Source organism: Pieris rapae, chromosome 23 (genome assembly GCF_905147795.1).
Source record: "Pieris rapae chromosome 23, ilPieRapa1.1, whole genome shotgun sequence".
NCBI lineage: Eukaryota > Metazoa > Arthropoda > Insecta > Lepidoptera > Pieridae > Pieris > Pieris rapae.
Window position 1 is genome coordinate 3,055,191 of NC_059531.1, and position 16,562 is coordinate 3,071,752.

General features: G+C 32.3%; 2 protein-coding genes across 2 annotated transcripts; one reads left to right on the forward strand and one right to left on the reverse strand.

Moving 5' to 3' along the window:
• Positions 1–539: 539 nt before the first annotated feature.
• On the reverse strand, positions 540–7,705 carry LOC111000546. Its single transcript, XM_022270012.2, has 8 exons — positions 7,345–7,705; positions 7,154–7,271; positions 6,267–7,080; positions 5,393–5,598; positions 4,533–4,642; positions 3,481–3,687; positions 2,255–2,481; positions 540–1,181 (listed from the first exon to the last, which is right to left on the reverse strand). Exons 1-8 carry the CDS (start codon positions 7,453–7,455, stop codon positions 959–961), a joined length of 2,016 nt encoding a protein of 671 aa, XP_022125704.2. The 5' UTR covers positions 7,456–7,705; the 3' UTR covers positions 540–958.
• Positions 7,706–7,986: 281 nt separating this feature from the next.
• Positions 7,987–16,146, forward strand: LOC111000545 (protein O-mannosyl-transferase TMTC4). Its single transcript, XM_045633508.1, has 11 exons — positions 7,987–8,403; positions 8,475–8,847; positions 8,922–9,158; positions 9,287–9,483; positions 9,810–9,993; positions 11,019–11,227; positions 12,796–12,903; positions 13,104–13,245; positions 13,747–13,861; positions 14,694–14,882; positions 16,008–16,146. Exons 1-11 carry the CDS (start codon positions 8,183–8,185, stop codon positions 16,142–16,144), a joined length of 2,112 nt encoding a protein of 703 aa, XP_045489464.1. The 5' UTR covers positions 7,987–8,182; the 3' UTR covers positions 16,145–16,146.
• Positions 16,147–16,562: the final 416 nt, after the last annotated feature.

A 16,562-nucleotide genomic window follows, 5' to 3' on the forward strand; every position in this document is an offset into this window, starting at 1 on the left:
ACAAAGTATTTAATACAATTAACTAAGTGATTAAATTTAATTAATTAGGCAATATTTTAATTAATAATTAAATAGGCAATTAAGGATAACAAAAGCTAGGCCGACCTCAGATGTTTCGGAGGTTCAAAGTCTTTTGTTACCTGATAACATAACTGATAAAATACCGATCATAAATATTTACTATGTACAAATATGGACACAATCGTAATAGAGAATGGCATATCTCTCTAATGTTTCAATATGGGTTTTAACGCAAACCAACCAAGTTGGGCTCACTTCAACGTTACAGGGGCTTTATTGTTAGAAAGAGTTTACACTGTAATTTAAAGTAAAGCGAAAGAAGTCATAATCAATTAACCTTATACCATAGATATCGAGCATACAATGCACAGATACCGGCAAACTTTTTGTGCATTAAAAATGGAAGTGGCGGGAAAGTTTGCGCATCGTATCGCAGCGCGGGACACAAAAAGGGACTGATATACCAATCACCGCAATCGACACGTCACTCTTCCGCCCCCCCCCCCCCCCCCCGTCAGTGACACCTAAAAATTGCTTCTGCAAGCAAGGACATTGCAGCACGCCTGCGGTGCCTTCATAATCTATTCAATTTCATGCATTTATCTTTATCTATGGCACATTTAAACTAGACCGTAAAATACGCGTAAATGTGGACTATTTAACCTCATCTAGAAGTACGTACGGCTAAATGCTTCTATTATGTGACATAATAAAATTATATAATATTAATGACATTTGCATGCCGATTTATATATTTTTGTGGGGATTTTTATAATAATTGTATGTAATTGTACCACTATCTTAGCAAATAAACGATTTCATTTCATTTTATTAAAATCATAAAGCCCTTAAATACACTGCGAAAAAGATCAAAAATAGTGTCACGTGATCGCACAGACTATAGCAAGCTGGTCACGCCGCGTCAATTTGTCTACACTCAACACGTAGTATTTAAAAAAAATGCGTCATCCTTCAATTTGCAATCCTGCAGCAAATATTTGTGTTCGTCATCAACGCGGCCACGTTTCAAAAGATATACTAGAATATATTGATAGGGGAACACGGGGACATTGTGGTGAAAGAAAAAACGTAATTTCACACGTTCTATTATCTTCATGTCTACAAAGCAATAGTCTGCCGAGCAACAGCTTCCAGGCGTTCTGGAACAACAACTCGATGATAACCTAGGTTCAAATACAGTCGTGATGTCAAAAGGTTGTAGCTTGGTTGACCTCTACTATGACCAAGACTATGGGGCATAAACGTATTTTGCTGAAAGACTTTGAATTACTTCTCTCGTCTGGTAATCGAATGAATTCTAATCATAAAAAAAACTACTGATGTAAATCAAGACAATGGACGAAAAAATAATAATTCTTCGTAACATAGTATTTTGCCGATACGATACCGATACTAATGCTTATTGAATTAAAATTTATTAAAAAAAAAGTCCGAAACTTTGAATAAAATTAAAGTTTTAATTGAAGTTATACTTCTTTTGGCGTGATGGAGAAAAATGATGAGAGTGAATTTTTACGATGATCACGCACACCGACACCTAAATTCGACATCGTAAAGTTAGGTCTAGGTGGCATGAAATAACTATATTCTAGTATTTTTATATTTAGGACACGTGTTTCCTAACAGTACAATTAAACAGTGTGAATAAATTAATATTATTTTGGTGTTTTTAAATCAATTTCATATACGACGGTGATAGTATTTACTAATAATTTATAAATTTAAACAATATCTTTCTGATGAATTTCAATATTTATCGTTAATCACTACTGCATTTTAGTTATTTTTTTCCATACGCCAAAGAAGTAAGTTTAACTTCTAATGCGTGTACATATGTACACACAGTCTTTTTTTATTAAAATAATATTAACATTGATAGATTTATAATTATGTATCTTATTTATTTTGTATCGAAAAAATACTACGCATAATAGCAGTTAAAAGTCAACTAAATTGTCTCGCGAAATGGAATATGCGAGGACAAAGCGAGTGAGGGAGACAACTGAATAAAATAAAAACACGGGGATTCCCCGGGCATAGATCGTCCGTTCCTTATTTGCAACGGCCTAGATCTATATTGTTTTTAAGCACGAAATTTGAAAAATATCGTTGTATCGGCAATTTAAATATCGCCGACATATCGGCATCAGATATATCCCTAGTGAAAAAACTAAATATTTTGAAGATTAAGAAAAAAAAAATTTATACACACCTTGGGTCATATGTGACCGGCTTTGCTTTGAGTGTCTTAAACACCATCTGGTAATATTGCCTATATTTCTTCTTCATTATCAACACTATTTGTTTACCCTCAAATGGAAATTTTGTTGGTTTTTTCTTAAGCTCATTATACCAGAAGACAGCTGCCTTCGCAACTTCAACGCTTGTGTTATCTATTTCAACAATTTTAGGATGCTTCAGCCATTCATACATACTTTCCTGGAAGCAAACATATCCATTATTATCCATACTCAGATTTTTCATTCCGTAGTAAAATCAGTGGCGCTACAACCTCTTTAGGTCTTGGCCTCAGATTTCTGAATCCGTTTCATGATCATTTTTAAATCTAATAGACAAGTAGGTGATCAGCCTCCAGTGCCTGACACACGTCGTCGACTTTTTGGGTCTAAGACATGTCGGTTTCCTCACGATGTTTTCCTTAACCGTTCGAGCAAATGTTAAATGCGTACATAGAAAGAAACTCCATTGGTGCACAGCCCGGGATCGAACCTACGACCTCAGGTATGAAAGTCGCACGCTGAAGCCACAAGGCCAACACTGCTCATTTCATAAGTGCTGTTACTAAAAAAATCCTCCGGCGAAATAGAGACAAATTTGACCCATTTGAAGGCAATAATAATAAACGCTAAGTAATTTTTTGTTAAACTACAAAAAATGTAAATTTAAATATTTACTTACTCAAGCGATCTAATACACAACAAATATTTCAATATGACGAACAATATATAGAATTAACTTTAATTACTTTATTTAATTCTAGTATTCCCCAGGTAAACATTTAAAAAAAATGTTATCTTAAATTGTGCGTTATTTTACTATTTGTGATGAAAAGGGTACTCCACTTTTAATGTGGAGTACACGAGTAAGTATTATTTTCCATCTGGGCCCGCTATTCTATACATCATACGGCACATATTTAATAAATGTATCTTGAAAATTCTAAAATGCTAATAATTCAATGGCGCTTCAGTCCCCCTTTTTGTAATGTCATAAATTAAATAGATCCAAGCGCGCAAAGCGAAGCCACAGATAATTTTTTAACGTACAAAAAATACCAGATTTTTTAAACGTTTAAAGTAACGTATATATATTATAAATCTTTAAACGAACGCAATTTAAATAATCCAATTTCGTTACTTAAAAAAAATTGATTTTTTTCTTTTAGCATTCCTATTAATTGTTTATTCCTATCATTACCTGTAAAAACTTCTTGCATCTAAAGCTGTCATAGACGAAGCTTATATGTAGCAACGACTTGCCTGTCGCTAACGCGCATACCATCATCCCCGTAAATGTATCATTTGGCAACACTGATATGAAATGTGTTGCCAACATTTCCATCTTTGTATTTGCAGCCACCACTCCACCCAACTCATTTATCATTGCTGTTATTCTATCGCGGTCCTGAAGTAAATATATATATATATATATATATCTTATATCTTTAAACGAGCAATTCCTGTATATATATATATATAACATTGGAATCTAGGAATCGGCTCCAACGATTTTCATGAAATTTAGTATGCAGAGGGTTTCGGGGGCGATAAATCGATTTAGCTAAGTATCATTTCTAGAAAATGTCATTTTATTTGTGTTTTATCAACTTAAACATAGAATTGCTCGTTTAAAGATGTCAGTCAAATAAAAACTTAAATATGAATATATTTATCTTTATTCGATAATTATATTCATATTTCATAATTTTATTAGTATGTAAGTAATTCGTACTTAAATAAAATTTTCAAAAAACACGATTTATAAACAAAAATACCGAGCTAAGCTCGGTCATCCAGGTCCTATATACTATGTTTTAAGAATTTTATTCATTTGACTTTGACTAACCACAGACAGATTCCTTAACTGTTTCTGTTCTGTATCACCTAATTTTTGGGTAAAAAAATTATATTATCATGTTTTATTTAATCATATTTTATTTTTTGAATTACAATTGCGTCTGAAAGAAAAGCCTATTTGTGCAGTGTTTGAATGACGCAGCGTTAAGAGATTTGTCTTGTACTAGATAAAGCGCAAAGACAATGTTATAAATCTGGCCTATTTCCAATAGTCTTAAGAATGCAATGTTACTAATTCTCAGGTCTCTCTTACTTTATTTCATTCATAGTGGAAATACATAATATTCAAATCTCTGACACACACTCCACTGGGTCTGCTACCGAAAAAGTGTCTGGACCTCCAAAACGAGGAACTTCTAGTGACACCTCCCGCCGTATATTTAAAGTACTTACATGAATAAATTCTGACAGCATAAAAATTTTCTTATCGCAAGCACATATAAGTGTTTGCTTCATTTTCCATGAGTCCTCTGAAGTTCCACTTGGGGATCCATAGTCACTGTCTGAAATAACATTATATTTTATGCAACTGCATAATGAGTTTCGTTTTATTTTTTACGCGCTCGAGTTGTAATAAATTTTTTTTTTCAATTTATCCCTAATGGGAAAGGCAAAGGACTTTAGTCCGAGAGTTGTAATAAAATAAAAAAGCGACAGCGCATTATTGGCGGCAAAACGGAGCAGCCACAGATTAGCACAAACAAAATTTATATGTCAAGTACTATAGACTATAGAATTGGCACTTCATATCTAAAAACATGCATCCTTAGTGAAACTTTGCGAAATGTTTTTATCAGTAACTACTAACACTTACGACACGTTCCTCTGAAATAGTGTGGTAGTGGTCTTACTTCAAGTGGAGTTTTTGTACAGAGCTTTATCAAGCTCTAAGAATATTAAAATGACTAAACTCTTTTGCAAAAAAACGGCCACTGTTTTTATTTTCGTAAATTTACGTTCTAAGGTCGGTTTCAGCAAACTAATTTTTGATGAATTCTTTAATTATTTTAGATTTGGTTTCTTTTTCATATAAAAGTTATACTATACTGTAATGTAAAACTGATTCCCACAGGAAGTTACAGAGTATAGTTATAGCCGGCCATAAAAAGAAAATTCAAATGTAACTTAACTCATTATACTGTAACATAATGATTGTATTATATTATCAGGACTTTTTTCATACTATAACAAGATGTTTATGTATAATCTTTAGCTGAATAGACAAAATCATAAATAATGCAAATATAACTCACCTGAAACTATTTCTGGATATGTTGCTTGAACTGTACTCACAACCTGAGTTTTTGAATCGACAATTGGACTGTAACTAGTCTTTCGTTTGTCTTTATAATTTTGTATAATTTTCCGGAATGGTATATAAACCGAAGTCTTCGCTTTTCCATTTTCAATAAACTTTCGAAAACTTACCTTTTTAGGTGTACTCTGTCTGCTAAAGGACCTACAAATGATGAGGATACATTAAGTACATATTTTTTTTGTTTATTTTTAAAACTAAGAAGGATTTACTATGAAATGAAAAACAAAGCAATAGAAAACTGATCAATCCAACTAAGTCATTATAATACTTGTATAGGGTCATGCTTCACAAAATGAAATAATACTGGAATGGACTAAGATTGGCAGGGACAAGTAGCAAATTGTGTCACTATGCCATACAAAATATAAATCAGTGGCGCTACAATCTCTTTAGGTCCTGGCCTCAGATTTCTGAATCTGTTTCATGATCATTTTTAAATTTAATAGGCAAGTAGGTGATCAGCCTCCAGTGTCTGATAGGCGTCGTCGACTTTTTGGGTCTAAGACATGTCGGTTTTCTCAGGATGTTTTCCTTCACCGTTCAAGCAAATTTTAAATGCGGACAGAAAAAGAAAGTCAGTCGAACCTACGACCTCAGGCATGAGAGTCGCACGCTGAAGCCACTAGGCCAACACTGCTCTATTATTCAATGTTTTTCCAAATGAAACTTTTTAATGACGTCGTATATGTGTGTAAAGTAAATAAAAGCAGACCCAAAATTATTTCAAAAGCATACAAAAGTATTTACTTAAGGTCTATGTTAGTTAAATCTGAAGCTGAAGTTCCCAGGCATGCCAATATTAAACTCACTCATTTCCTAACTTAGTAAAGAAATTTTTTATTGGACTTGATGTGTGTGTAGGCTTCACATCAACCTTTTTACACTCAATTTCTTGATATATATCTTCAATAGACCATCCGATTTGACGTCTGACTGCTTTTGGTTTACTTGTCTTTTCTATCATAGGAGCAAAATCAACACAGTCCACCCCATCACTTGTGTTATGACTGAAGCTGCTGTCATTGCTTATATTATGGTAGAATGTTCCTTCGCTCATGTTATGGTTCAATTTACTATCATCAACCTTAAAATGTATGACTCTAAGGTGCTCTAAATATGCTAACTTAGCAGTGAATAATTCATGACAAACTGGACAGACAAAGTGATGCAGTTTCACATTTGTGGTACATTTGTTTAAATGTATGATATAGTCTTCATATTGGTCATAAACTTCGTCACAAAGCACACATGAAACCCTCATATATTCAGGTATTTGGAAGTTGGAAGTAACTGGTTCTGGAAGTCTTATGGGCTGCTTCATATCTGAAGCGACTAATGTTTCATTGCTACTTGAATGTTGTAGTTCATTATTTTCAATAGTGCATGTTACATGGCACCTATGACCCCCAACATTGCCATATGACTGGCTGCAATATACACATTTTATAGATTCAATATCACTGTCAGTCTCATCACTGACAGAGTAATATGAATTCTGGGAGTTGTCGTTATTTAAACTGTCATCATTCTCACTTTCAATAGATGCATATGTTGAATGCATAAGAAATTCTTTTTCACAAAATTCATTAAAATCATTTGTTGGTGGTTTGTCTGTAGCAGCATCTGAAAAATATATTGGACATATATATCATTTAAATAAATGTGATGAAATGTAAAGTAATAATTGATAACAAACCTTGCTTTCTAAGTATGGCATCAATTCGTTCACATTGTTGTTTGAATAAATATGAAGTGCTTAAATGTTCTATACATGATGCGCAAACACGATCAGAAAACCCGTCGCCTTCATGTATCTAAAATTAACAATATTTCAAAAATTATAAACGCCCATTACAGTAATTAGACTGATTAAGAATGGATACTTACTTTCACATTAGCAAACGACATTACCATATCAGAAAGTTTAATATTATCATCTTTCTCAAAAATAGAACAGAAGTCGCCTATTTTTAAACATAATCTACACTTGTGAAACATATTAGGATACTATAAGCAGTTTATAACAAATATGAAGTTTAACTTAACATATACACCACAACCTCACAGTTCACATAATACATATTTTTAGAAATTTTAAACCAAATAGGTAAATAGAAGGCAGAAAATATAACGAGTTATTAAGTAATGCTTGCTGCAGTTAGGATTTGGTACTAAAATTAACGGGAATACATCACAGTTCAAACATAAAACAGGTTTTATTAATTCCAATCAATTTACAAATTACATTGCACTTGCATGTTTGAAATATAACGAATTTTATGACAGCTGACAGTCGACAGTTGGTGAACGTAAAACTGAAATTATACAATAAAAATATAAATCATAAAATATTTGAATATAGGGTATTTAGTTTTGTTACGATCCTCAAATAAAAAGGTTTGACTTTAATAAATCTCTGCTCTCTAATACGCATCGCCATTAAGTACATCAGAAACTAGCGAATTTGGCAATAAAAGATTTAAGTTGTTATCACTGGCGCAGAAAGAAAACTTAACTTATATCTTTATTTTTTACCCTGTACATCTGTGGTTACTATAGTCGAAAATCTTCATCCTACCCATTACAGACTACAGTATCGACCAATTAAAATTAAAAAATCATAATAAATAATAATGTTTTGAAAATAATCAACGGCAAACAAATTGAGTAAAAGAGCCTTTTGAATCAAATGATGTGTATAATATTTCTATAATGGATAAAGGAAATGTTTTACCAACAGTTAATATTTGTGTTCCTTGCCAATATTCCATATTTCTTAAGTCTGGATGGAGAATTTGTTTTTGATGATACTGAAGCTATCTTGAAGAATAATGACGTTACATCAGGATCGTGGTCAGAGCCGTTTTATCACGACTTTTGGGGCAGTCAAATAGATAGCTTTCATAGTCACAAATCATATAGGCCTCTTACTATTTTAAGTTTCAAGTGAGTTACCACAAAATCAAATATAACTATGAAATCCCATATATAAATTTACTGTTTTTTTTTAATTTCAGACTCAACTATTTAATGAATAAGAGACAATTATCTGCATTCCAATTTAAGATAACTAATGTAGTACTGCATATAATATGCTGTAGTTTGCTATTGATTATATACAATATAATTTTAAATAAATGCAACTTTAAGCATTCAAGTTGTATAGATGTTGGATTCTCAGCAATACTGTTATTTAGCACACATCCCATTCATGTTGAAAATGTGTCTGGTATTGTAGGAAGAGCTGATATATTAGCAGCAATATCATTTTTCCTATCATTTTTAATGTATGATAAAGCAATAAACAAGCAGTGTTTTGGTTTTTTGTTTATTTCTCTCTTATTTTCTGGAATTTCTATGCTATTTAAAGAAAATGGTATCACAGTGTTGGTAAGTAAGCATTTCAAAAGGAAATAATAATCTAGTAATGCCACTTTTAAATATACATGATATTTTTATTACAGGGTTTTTGTATAGTATATGAGATTATTGCCAAGGTGAAATGTATTAAAAGAGATTTAAAAACACATAATATTAATGATATAAGTAAAAAGTACAAGACATCAATTTCCAGATTATTCTTAGTACTTTGTGCAATTGTTTTTTTACTATATTTAAGATGGATGGTTATGGCTGGAGTGAAACCTGTATTTAAATCAACAGATAATCCTGCAGCATTTGCAAATAATTCTTTCTCAAGGGTGAGTCGTTGACTATGCAATTAATCAGTGTTGCTCTAGTGGCTTGAGTATGGGACTCTTAATCCTGAGATTGTTTGAGTTGATGCCTCATCTAAAATTAGGGGTCTTTGAATATATATTTGTTTCAGATTGCAACTCACAACTACATCTATTTTATAAATGCTTTACTGCTTGTCTGGCCTCAGTGGTCATGCTATGACTGGTCCATGGGTTGCATTCCCCTTATACAAGATTGCTCAGATTTTAGAATATTATTTATAATTTCATTATATGCAGCATTATGTTTGTTTGGTGTGTATATCTACAAATCAAGAGGATATAATAGGTATGAATTTTACTATGGTTTTTAAAAATGATTTCTATGATTTTTTAAATAATTTAATCTATTATAAAGAGACCCTTGAACTAAGATTATGAACAATAAGAATTGATTTGGTCTCTTGAGTGTAATGGTAATTACCTATTACCGGTGTGGAAACCGGTATGCCGGATGTACAAAACATAAAAGAAAAATAAAGGGTTGTAGCAACACTTTTTCTTAAGAAACGTTTTTTATTAGTTTATTAATAGTGTGGTATGGTATTTAGACATTCAATATGTCCGTTGTATGTAAATTTTATGAATAGTATAACATATACATATTTTTTTCAGGATATTAATTCTTTCCACCAGTCTCATGATAATACCATTCTTGCCGGCTTCCAATCTTTTTTATCCCGTTGGTTTTGTTGTGGCCGAACGGATTCTATACATTCCGTCTGCAGGATACTGTCTGCTTGTTGCTGTGGGTCTTCAAAAGATAATTTTAAGACTGAAATATTTGGTTCTTAGAAAGGTCAGTACTTTATTGACCTCAATATGTAAGCATGCTCCTATTTTACCATACCTTGCTGTAAGAGATACTTAGGAGATCGACTTGGTGCGTTTTAGCTACACCACAGTTCAAATTCTATTACTTTTTAGAAGTTTTGTACACTGGCTGAGTTCACAAGAGTTGCTTGCTATATTGTTAGTTATAAGATTTAGGCATATAAGTTTAATTTTTAATGTTTTTATGTAGGATAATTGGTGTGGGAATTATTTTGGAGTTCTATCGAATTAGTAGTAACTGGTAAGATAGAAATATGTAGTGGTATAAATAAAAGTAATACCTGTAGAATATTGTGCATACCGACCACAATGTTATTTCGCCGGGTATCAATTTAGGGCCACGAAGTTTATGTGGCTGTAGAAATATGTATGAAGTAACCGTTGCTGAAAACAACGCTTAATAGGAATTAAAAATACGTTCAGGAATGATATTAATTACTTCTACAGGGATGTCTAAGAAGAAGTAGTATTCTTAAGACAGAAAGTTAAGTAACTGAATAATAAAAAGATAGGCTTTCAGTCGGTAACTGAATTGACAGAAAAAAGCCAAAGGTCAACCACCTCTAGGTCTTGTCATCAGAGTCTGTTTCGTGATTTTTTTCTTAATAGGGAATCAGCAGTGTTTCGAGAATGTTTGTGATTTCCAGTTTTGGTGCGAGTATTAATAACCACTAGGCTAACACACAATCAATTGGATTATAACTCATACTTACAAGAAGGTTAACCGAAGGCCACCCTTTTCTTTTTTTCCACTCATGATCCAAATTTTTTTACTGATGACCTGTGGACTTTACTCCCTCAAAGGACGGCAACGCACTCTGAAACATGGTTTATGGGCTGCGGTAGCTATTTGACTGTCCTGATGAATCTTTTGATAAAAAAGTTATTTTCGTTATTAGGAAGGATTTATATCCATATTTTTTACTAATGGCCTTTACTCCAAAGGACGGAAACGCATTCGTAATTGATAGTCTAGATTTTATTTTTCAGTTAACATTGTATTTATTTTACTTCGTCGTATTAATTTATGGACTGAAAAGCGCCCAGAGATCATTCGAGTGGCAAAATGAATTCAAACTATTCACAAGTGGACTTCAGATCTGCCCCTTAAATGCAAAGATTCATTATAATATTGCGAAAGTTGCTGATGCAAAGAATAATTTGACGTGGGCAATGGAGGAATATAAAGAGGCAATAAGGCAGGTAAAATATAATTTTCCTTTGAATAATTGTAAAGTAGAGTGAGGGTATAACTTGCCGAGTTTCTTGCCCGTTCTTCTCAGAACGAGGCTGGTAGTTTTGCTCTTTCGCGAATTGTGTAAACGTTTTTGACATTCATAAGCATGCCCTAAGACGCATCTAAACTGAATACACGAATTTTGTGTTTTTTTTTTAAATTAAAAAATATCGAAAAAATACTTAAAGTTTCAAGAACAGATATTTCATCGAGAACTACTTATGGTGTTTTTATAACTTGAATGTGGAAAGGTAGGTGATATATTATTAAATTGTGATCAAATATAAAAATTATTTACCTACTCAGGGAGGGTAGTTTCAAAATAGAAATGTCATTTAAAAGATTAATAATAATAATAGCCTTTATTCAGTTACATTTTACATTATATATTTTATATACATTTAAACAAATTTTCATTTTAATCTAATTCTGGTGCATCTGTGTGCCCTTTTTTGGCAAAGGCCTCCTCCAAATCCCGCCATTCCTCTCTGCACTGTGCCACTCTCTGCCATGTACCACCTGCCGTTTCTTTAATGTGGTCAATCCACCTTCTCAGTTGTCTCCCTCTTTTGCGCTTGCTGTATCTTGGGCACCAGTTAAGCAGTTTTTTGCTCCACTTTTCTGTACCTCTTGCGATGTGTCCCACCCATTTCCACTTTAGCTTCTTGATCGTTATTGTAACATCTGTTACCTTAGTTATTTTCCTTAATACTGTATTCTTTATTTTGTCTCTTCTTGTTTTCCCTATCATACATCGTTCCATCGCTCTTAGTCACACCTGTAGCTTCGTATACAGTATTTAATTTTATTTAATTATTAAATATTAAATTTAAAAGATTACTGTTGAATAAATGGACATGAATGAGTCAATAAGGCAAGTTAAATAGAATTTAATGTTCCTCGAGTAGGTAGGAAGGAGGTAGGTAGGGGTAGGTTAAAAAATTAACATCTAATTTAGAGCAGAGTAGTAACTGCACGTGTTTTTAATAGGTAGGTTTCTAAAACGAGATAAATATTTATTGATGAAGAATTACTTATGGAGGGTAGATTCTAAAAATGATAAATCGCCTAACTTAAAGCCTAGTTGATCTAGTTCTTAGGGTAGGAAATTAAACACTGCAACGATGACTTTCACTATAATTCACTTCACTGATTTTACGTAAACTTTATAACTTGAAACTTGAACAAATGAATATATAATAGTACTTCGACCCGACCATTTCACTTCGGGCTGTTGTTGGTGTCAATTCGTTACAATTCGTAAACAACCGAACTATTGCACATGCGCACTTGTTATTTTTAAACATATTCTTGAGAATATGTTTTATTAAAATGTTTAGTAATATGGCAGTAAGTATTCGTATATCTTCTAATACATTGGTAACATTTGTATCTGCAGGCAAGATGCTTCTTCCTGCTTCATTGTTTGAGCGAATGTTAAATGCGCACATAGAAAGAAAATTTAAAGAAGTGATCAAACCTATAAAGCCTCTAGTGCTCTCTATACCTATAATATTTGTTAATTTTCAGATTGTACCCCGAGTATTATCAGGCAATGAACAATTTTGCAAATTTGTTGAAGAATCATAAACAATTTGACGATGCCGAATCGTATTTAAGAAGAGCCCTCGCATTGAAGTATGTATTCTTTTTAACCAACTTCAAAAGAAGAAGGTTATCAGTATAATTTTACAATTTCAAATTTTATCAATATTTCCGGTTCCAATTTTATCTTAAGATTCCAATTTTGTCAATATCATGCTAAGGTTCCGAAATTTTTCAATATTATCTTATGATTCCAAAATTTATTTTTCATTAACACTTACCATAACTTACAGACCAGATTTTCCGGCAGCCTGGATGAATTTAGGCATTATTCTAGCGAGTACCAAAAGGTACAAACAATCGGAAATGGCTTACAAAAACGCTTTGACGTATCGTAAAAATTATCCAGACTGTTATTATAATATGGGAAATTTGGTAAGAAAAAGTAATTTTTATGTAATCTGTAACTGTTGTATTGTCACTAGTTTCCACAGGTACGTGGGTAACACTGAAATGTTTTAGAACTGGCCAGTTAGAAACATTGCTAATAAAAACTTTTTTGAATTTCAATTTTAGAACTCTTTGGTATGAACCAAATGTCGCATTCATTTGTCATTTGTTTGAAAATTGGCGGCAAATCTAAAACTCTTGTTACACGTGAAAATGAACGAAAATAATTTTTTCGGTCAATGATTTATTATGATTTTCCTCCAATTTCTGCTTGGACCTTATAGGCATGTATTACAAATAAATGATTATGTGTTGTCATTAAAAACAGCTATACACGAACTCCAAGGTCGCTGAAGCCATATCTATTTGTCTGATTGTCAAGGGCAAGTAGAAATAAGTAGATTGAAATGGTTGTGTTCTTGATTGTACAATAAATAAAAAGTAATAAAATAATCTTTACTAGGCTGACAGATATATTCATTTTAGTATTTAGAAATAAATAAAATCGACACGGCTTTGGAGTCTTGGTTGAACGCAATTGAGTTGAATCCAAAACACAATTCGGCCTGGACCAATTTGCTGGCGATGTTGGATAATAATGGTAAGTTTTAACACATAGTTTCATTTGTGGTACATATACTTGGTAAGATTAATTATTGAGTAGGCCCGTCCTTAAACAAACGGTCTCTTCCAGGCAACTCTAGTAAAGAAAACATAATACTAATACTGCGTTACTAAATTAACAAAAATAATGTACTTACACAATAAATAAGAAATCTAAAAGTTAATTACGTTACGAATTAAAATGACGGTAGGACATGTATTTAAAATCAGTTTTTTATAATTTAAGCGGTTTCATTTCTAATCTTTCTCCCTTGATTAACACTAAATCAGTTTGATTGATAATTTGACAAGACTTTAATTTTAAACATCATTATTGCAATATGTGTGGGTACCCACATAATATTTGTTTACAATCTTGGAATTTTTTATGTGCAAAGTGCGAACCGTGCCAAGTGTGCAATCAAATCAGTAAGATTTGGAAACCCTTTTAAGTAAGAAATACCTGTCAGGGTTCCCAGCTCTTCCATAAAATTAATTCCATAAGAAAAAAAGCAAATATGAACTAGAAAAATATATTATGTGTTACTTAGGTACACGCGTTTTTTTTATAGAACAGGGGGCAAACGGGCAGGAGGCTTACCTGATGTTAAGTGATACCGCCGCCCATGGACACTCAATGCCAGAGGGCTCGCGTTAGAAGTTATACTTATTTGTCGTAATAAGATAAATATTTTTTACAAAATTTTATCTTTCGTCTTATTATACGTTTGTAAAAATTCACTCTCATAATTTTTCCCTAACAAGCCAAACAATGTGTAACATCTATAAAACAATTTTATTTCCACAAATGATACAAAAATCATTTTTAGGTGATATTGACAAAGCTCTGCAAATAATGCCGAGAGCTCTCGAAGAACTGCCGGAATCGCCTTCAATAAATTTCGCGGTGGCGAATATTTATGGGAAAATGGATAAATATGAAGACGCAGAGGAATATTTCCTAAGAGCTATTGAACTATTTGGAATTAATGCAAAACCTATACATTTTGCTAATTTAGGTAAGTTTACTGACCATATTTCTATAAAATATATAATGTAAAATGTATCTATTTATTATTTCACTATTCATTCGTTTATTTAAAAATTTCAGGAGTTTTGTACCACCGTTGGAAGAAATATGATAAAGCTGAAACGATGTACCGGAAAGCGTTGGAGATTCAGCCGTCATTTAGAAGCGCACTCAAAAACCTGGAAAATTTAAAAAGAGCAAAAAGAAATAAATAATTTACAAATAATCTTCTTTTGTTATTACCACCTTAATTGAAAAATATTTTTTTATTATTTCACTATTCATTCGTTTATTTATACATTGTTTTATGGCTATAATTTGGGCACAAGGTACTTCGCCGGTGTCGTGTAGATGATAGGCACGAAGGAGATTATAGATTTAGTAATATTATTCGAATATAAAAACAAAAAAGTTTTTACACTGATTTGACTTGACATATGACAATGGCAGCTGACAGTACCGCCATTGCTCTGACATATTGTATTGCTGAAATATGTATGCCCATATACGTTGTGGAGTTGAATAATCGGCGTAATGTTATAAAATAGTTACTATATATTTAGTATGAAAAACTAAACTAACTGTCATACATCTAACTGTATAGAAAGTTCATGTGTTGGTGTTTATATTATTGTATTGGAGGGCTTAGTCAAGATGCCTTAACAGTAGTGTATGTAGAATGTCGGGGCACCATGACACGCTAGCAAATTCAGAATTCTATTAGCCGACAATAGAGCGAATGTGACACATACTGTGAAACATCTGATATAATTCGTTATCTGCACTAATAATATAATATCTTTTAAGATACCTAGCAATCATAACCGTTCGATAATTAAAACTAAATACATATATATAGGAATAAAAAGATTCATTTAAGTTTAATTTTTATTTGATGTTGTTAGATGGTAAACTTATTTATTGTATTTGAGAGCTAAGAGACAATGTCAGTCTGACATTTCAAAATGGCGACGGTATTCAGCCGTCAACTGGAAACATGACATGTTTTGACATACGAAATGTCATATGTCGTCCTTAGTCTCGATTCTGAATGTCAATGTTACTACATAAATTTACCAAAAATAAAAAAATTTAACTTATATAAAAATTACAGGAGTTTTGTACCACCGTTGGAAGAAATATGATAAAGCTGAAACGATGTACCGGAAAGCGTTGGAGATTCAGCCGTCATTCAGAAGCGCACTCAAAAACTTGGAAAATTTAAAAAAAGCTAAAAAAAGAAATAAATAATTTACAAATAGTCTTCTATTTTTATTACCACCTTAATTGTTATCATTAGACGGTTCGAGAACTTTACAGCAGTCTTATATATATATATAATATTATTATATATATATATAAATAACCGGATTTCTTTTAAATACTATTCCCACCTCTGGGCGGGAGCTTCCCAGTACCAGTTCTCACCTGAACATTCAACATAAAGCGATTCGAATCGTTGATTTGATCCCTTGCCGATACGTAGAGATATGGGTTTATATAGCACACTTACCTCGAAAAGTATTTAGAGTTGTTCGGATTAATCATCCATCCATACCTGCAGATGAGTATTATCATGTGAGGAGAATTTGTCTTTGGCATTTTTAACACGAGAATTAGACTTCTTATGGAAATTGTTTTGTGCACAATGTTAAAAATACTAGTTTAC

What these genes read in the sequence shown, in the direction of transcription:
- LOC111000545 (XM_045633508.1), top strand. Translation starts at nt 8,183, where the DNA reads ATGTTTTACCAACAGTTAATATTTGTGTTCCTTGCCAATATTCCATAT. An exon ending in GAATATAAAGAGGCAATAAG is followed by an intron (nt 11,228 to 12,795) that starts GCAGGTAAAATA and finishes GTTAATTTTCAG; the next exon opens with ATTGTACCCCGAGTATTATC. An exon ending in AGAAGAGCCCTCGCATTGAA is followed by an intron (nt 12,904 to 13,103) that starts GTATGTATTCTT and finishes CATAACTTACAG; the next exon opens with ACCAGATTTTCCGGCAGCCT.
- LOC111000546 (XM_022270012.2), bottom strand. Translation starts at nt 7,455, where the DNA reads ATGTTTCACAAGTGTAGATTATGTTTAAAAATAGGCGACTTCTGTTCT. An exon ending in TGTCGTTTGCTAATGTGAAA is followed by an intron (nt 7,272 to 7,344) that starts GTAAGTATCCAT and finishes TGTTAATTTTAG; the next exon opens with ATACATGAAGGCGACGGGTT. An exon ending in CCGGTCACATATGACCCAAG is followed by an intron (nt 1,182 to 2,254) that starts GTGTGTATAAAT and finishes TTGTTGTTCCAG; the next exon opens with AACGCCTGGAAGCTGTTGCT.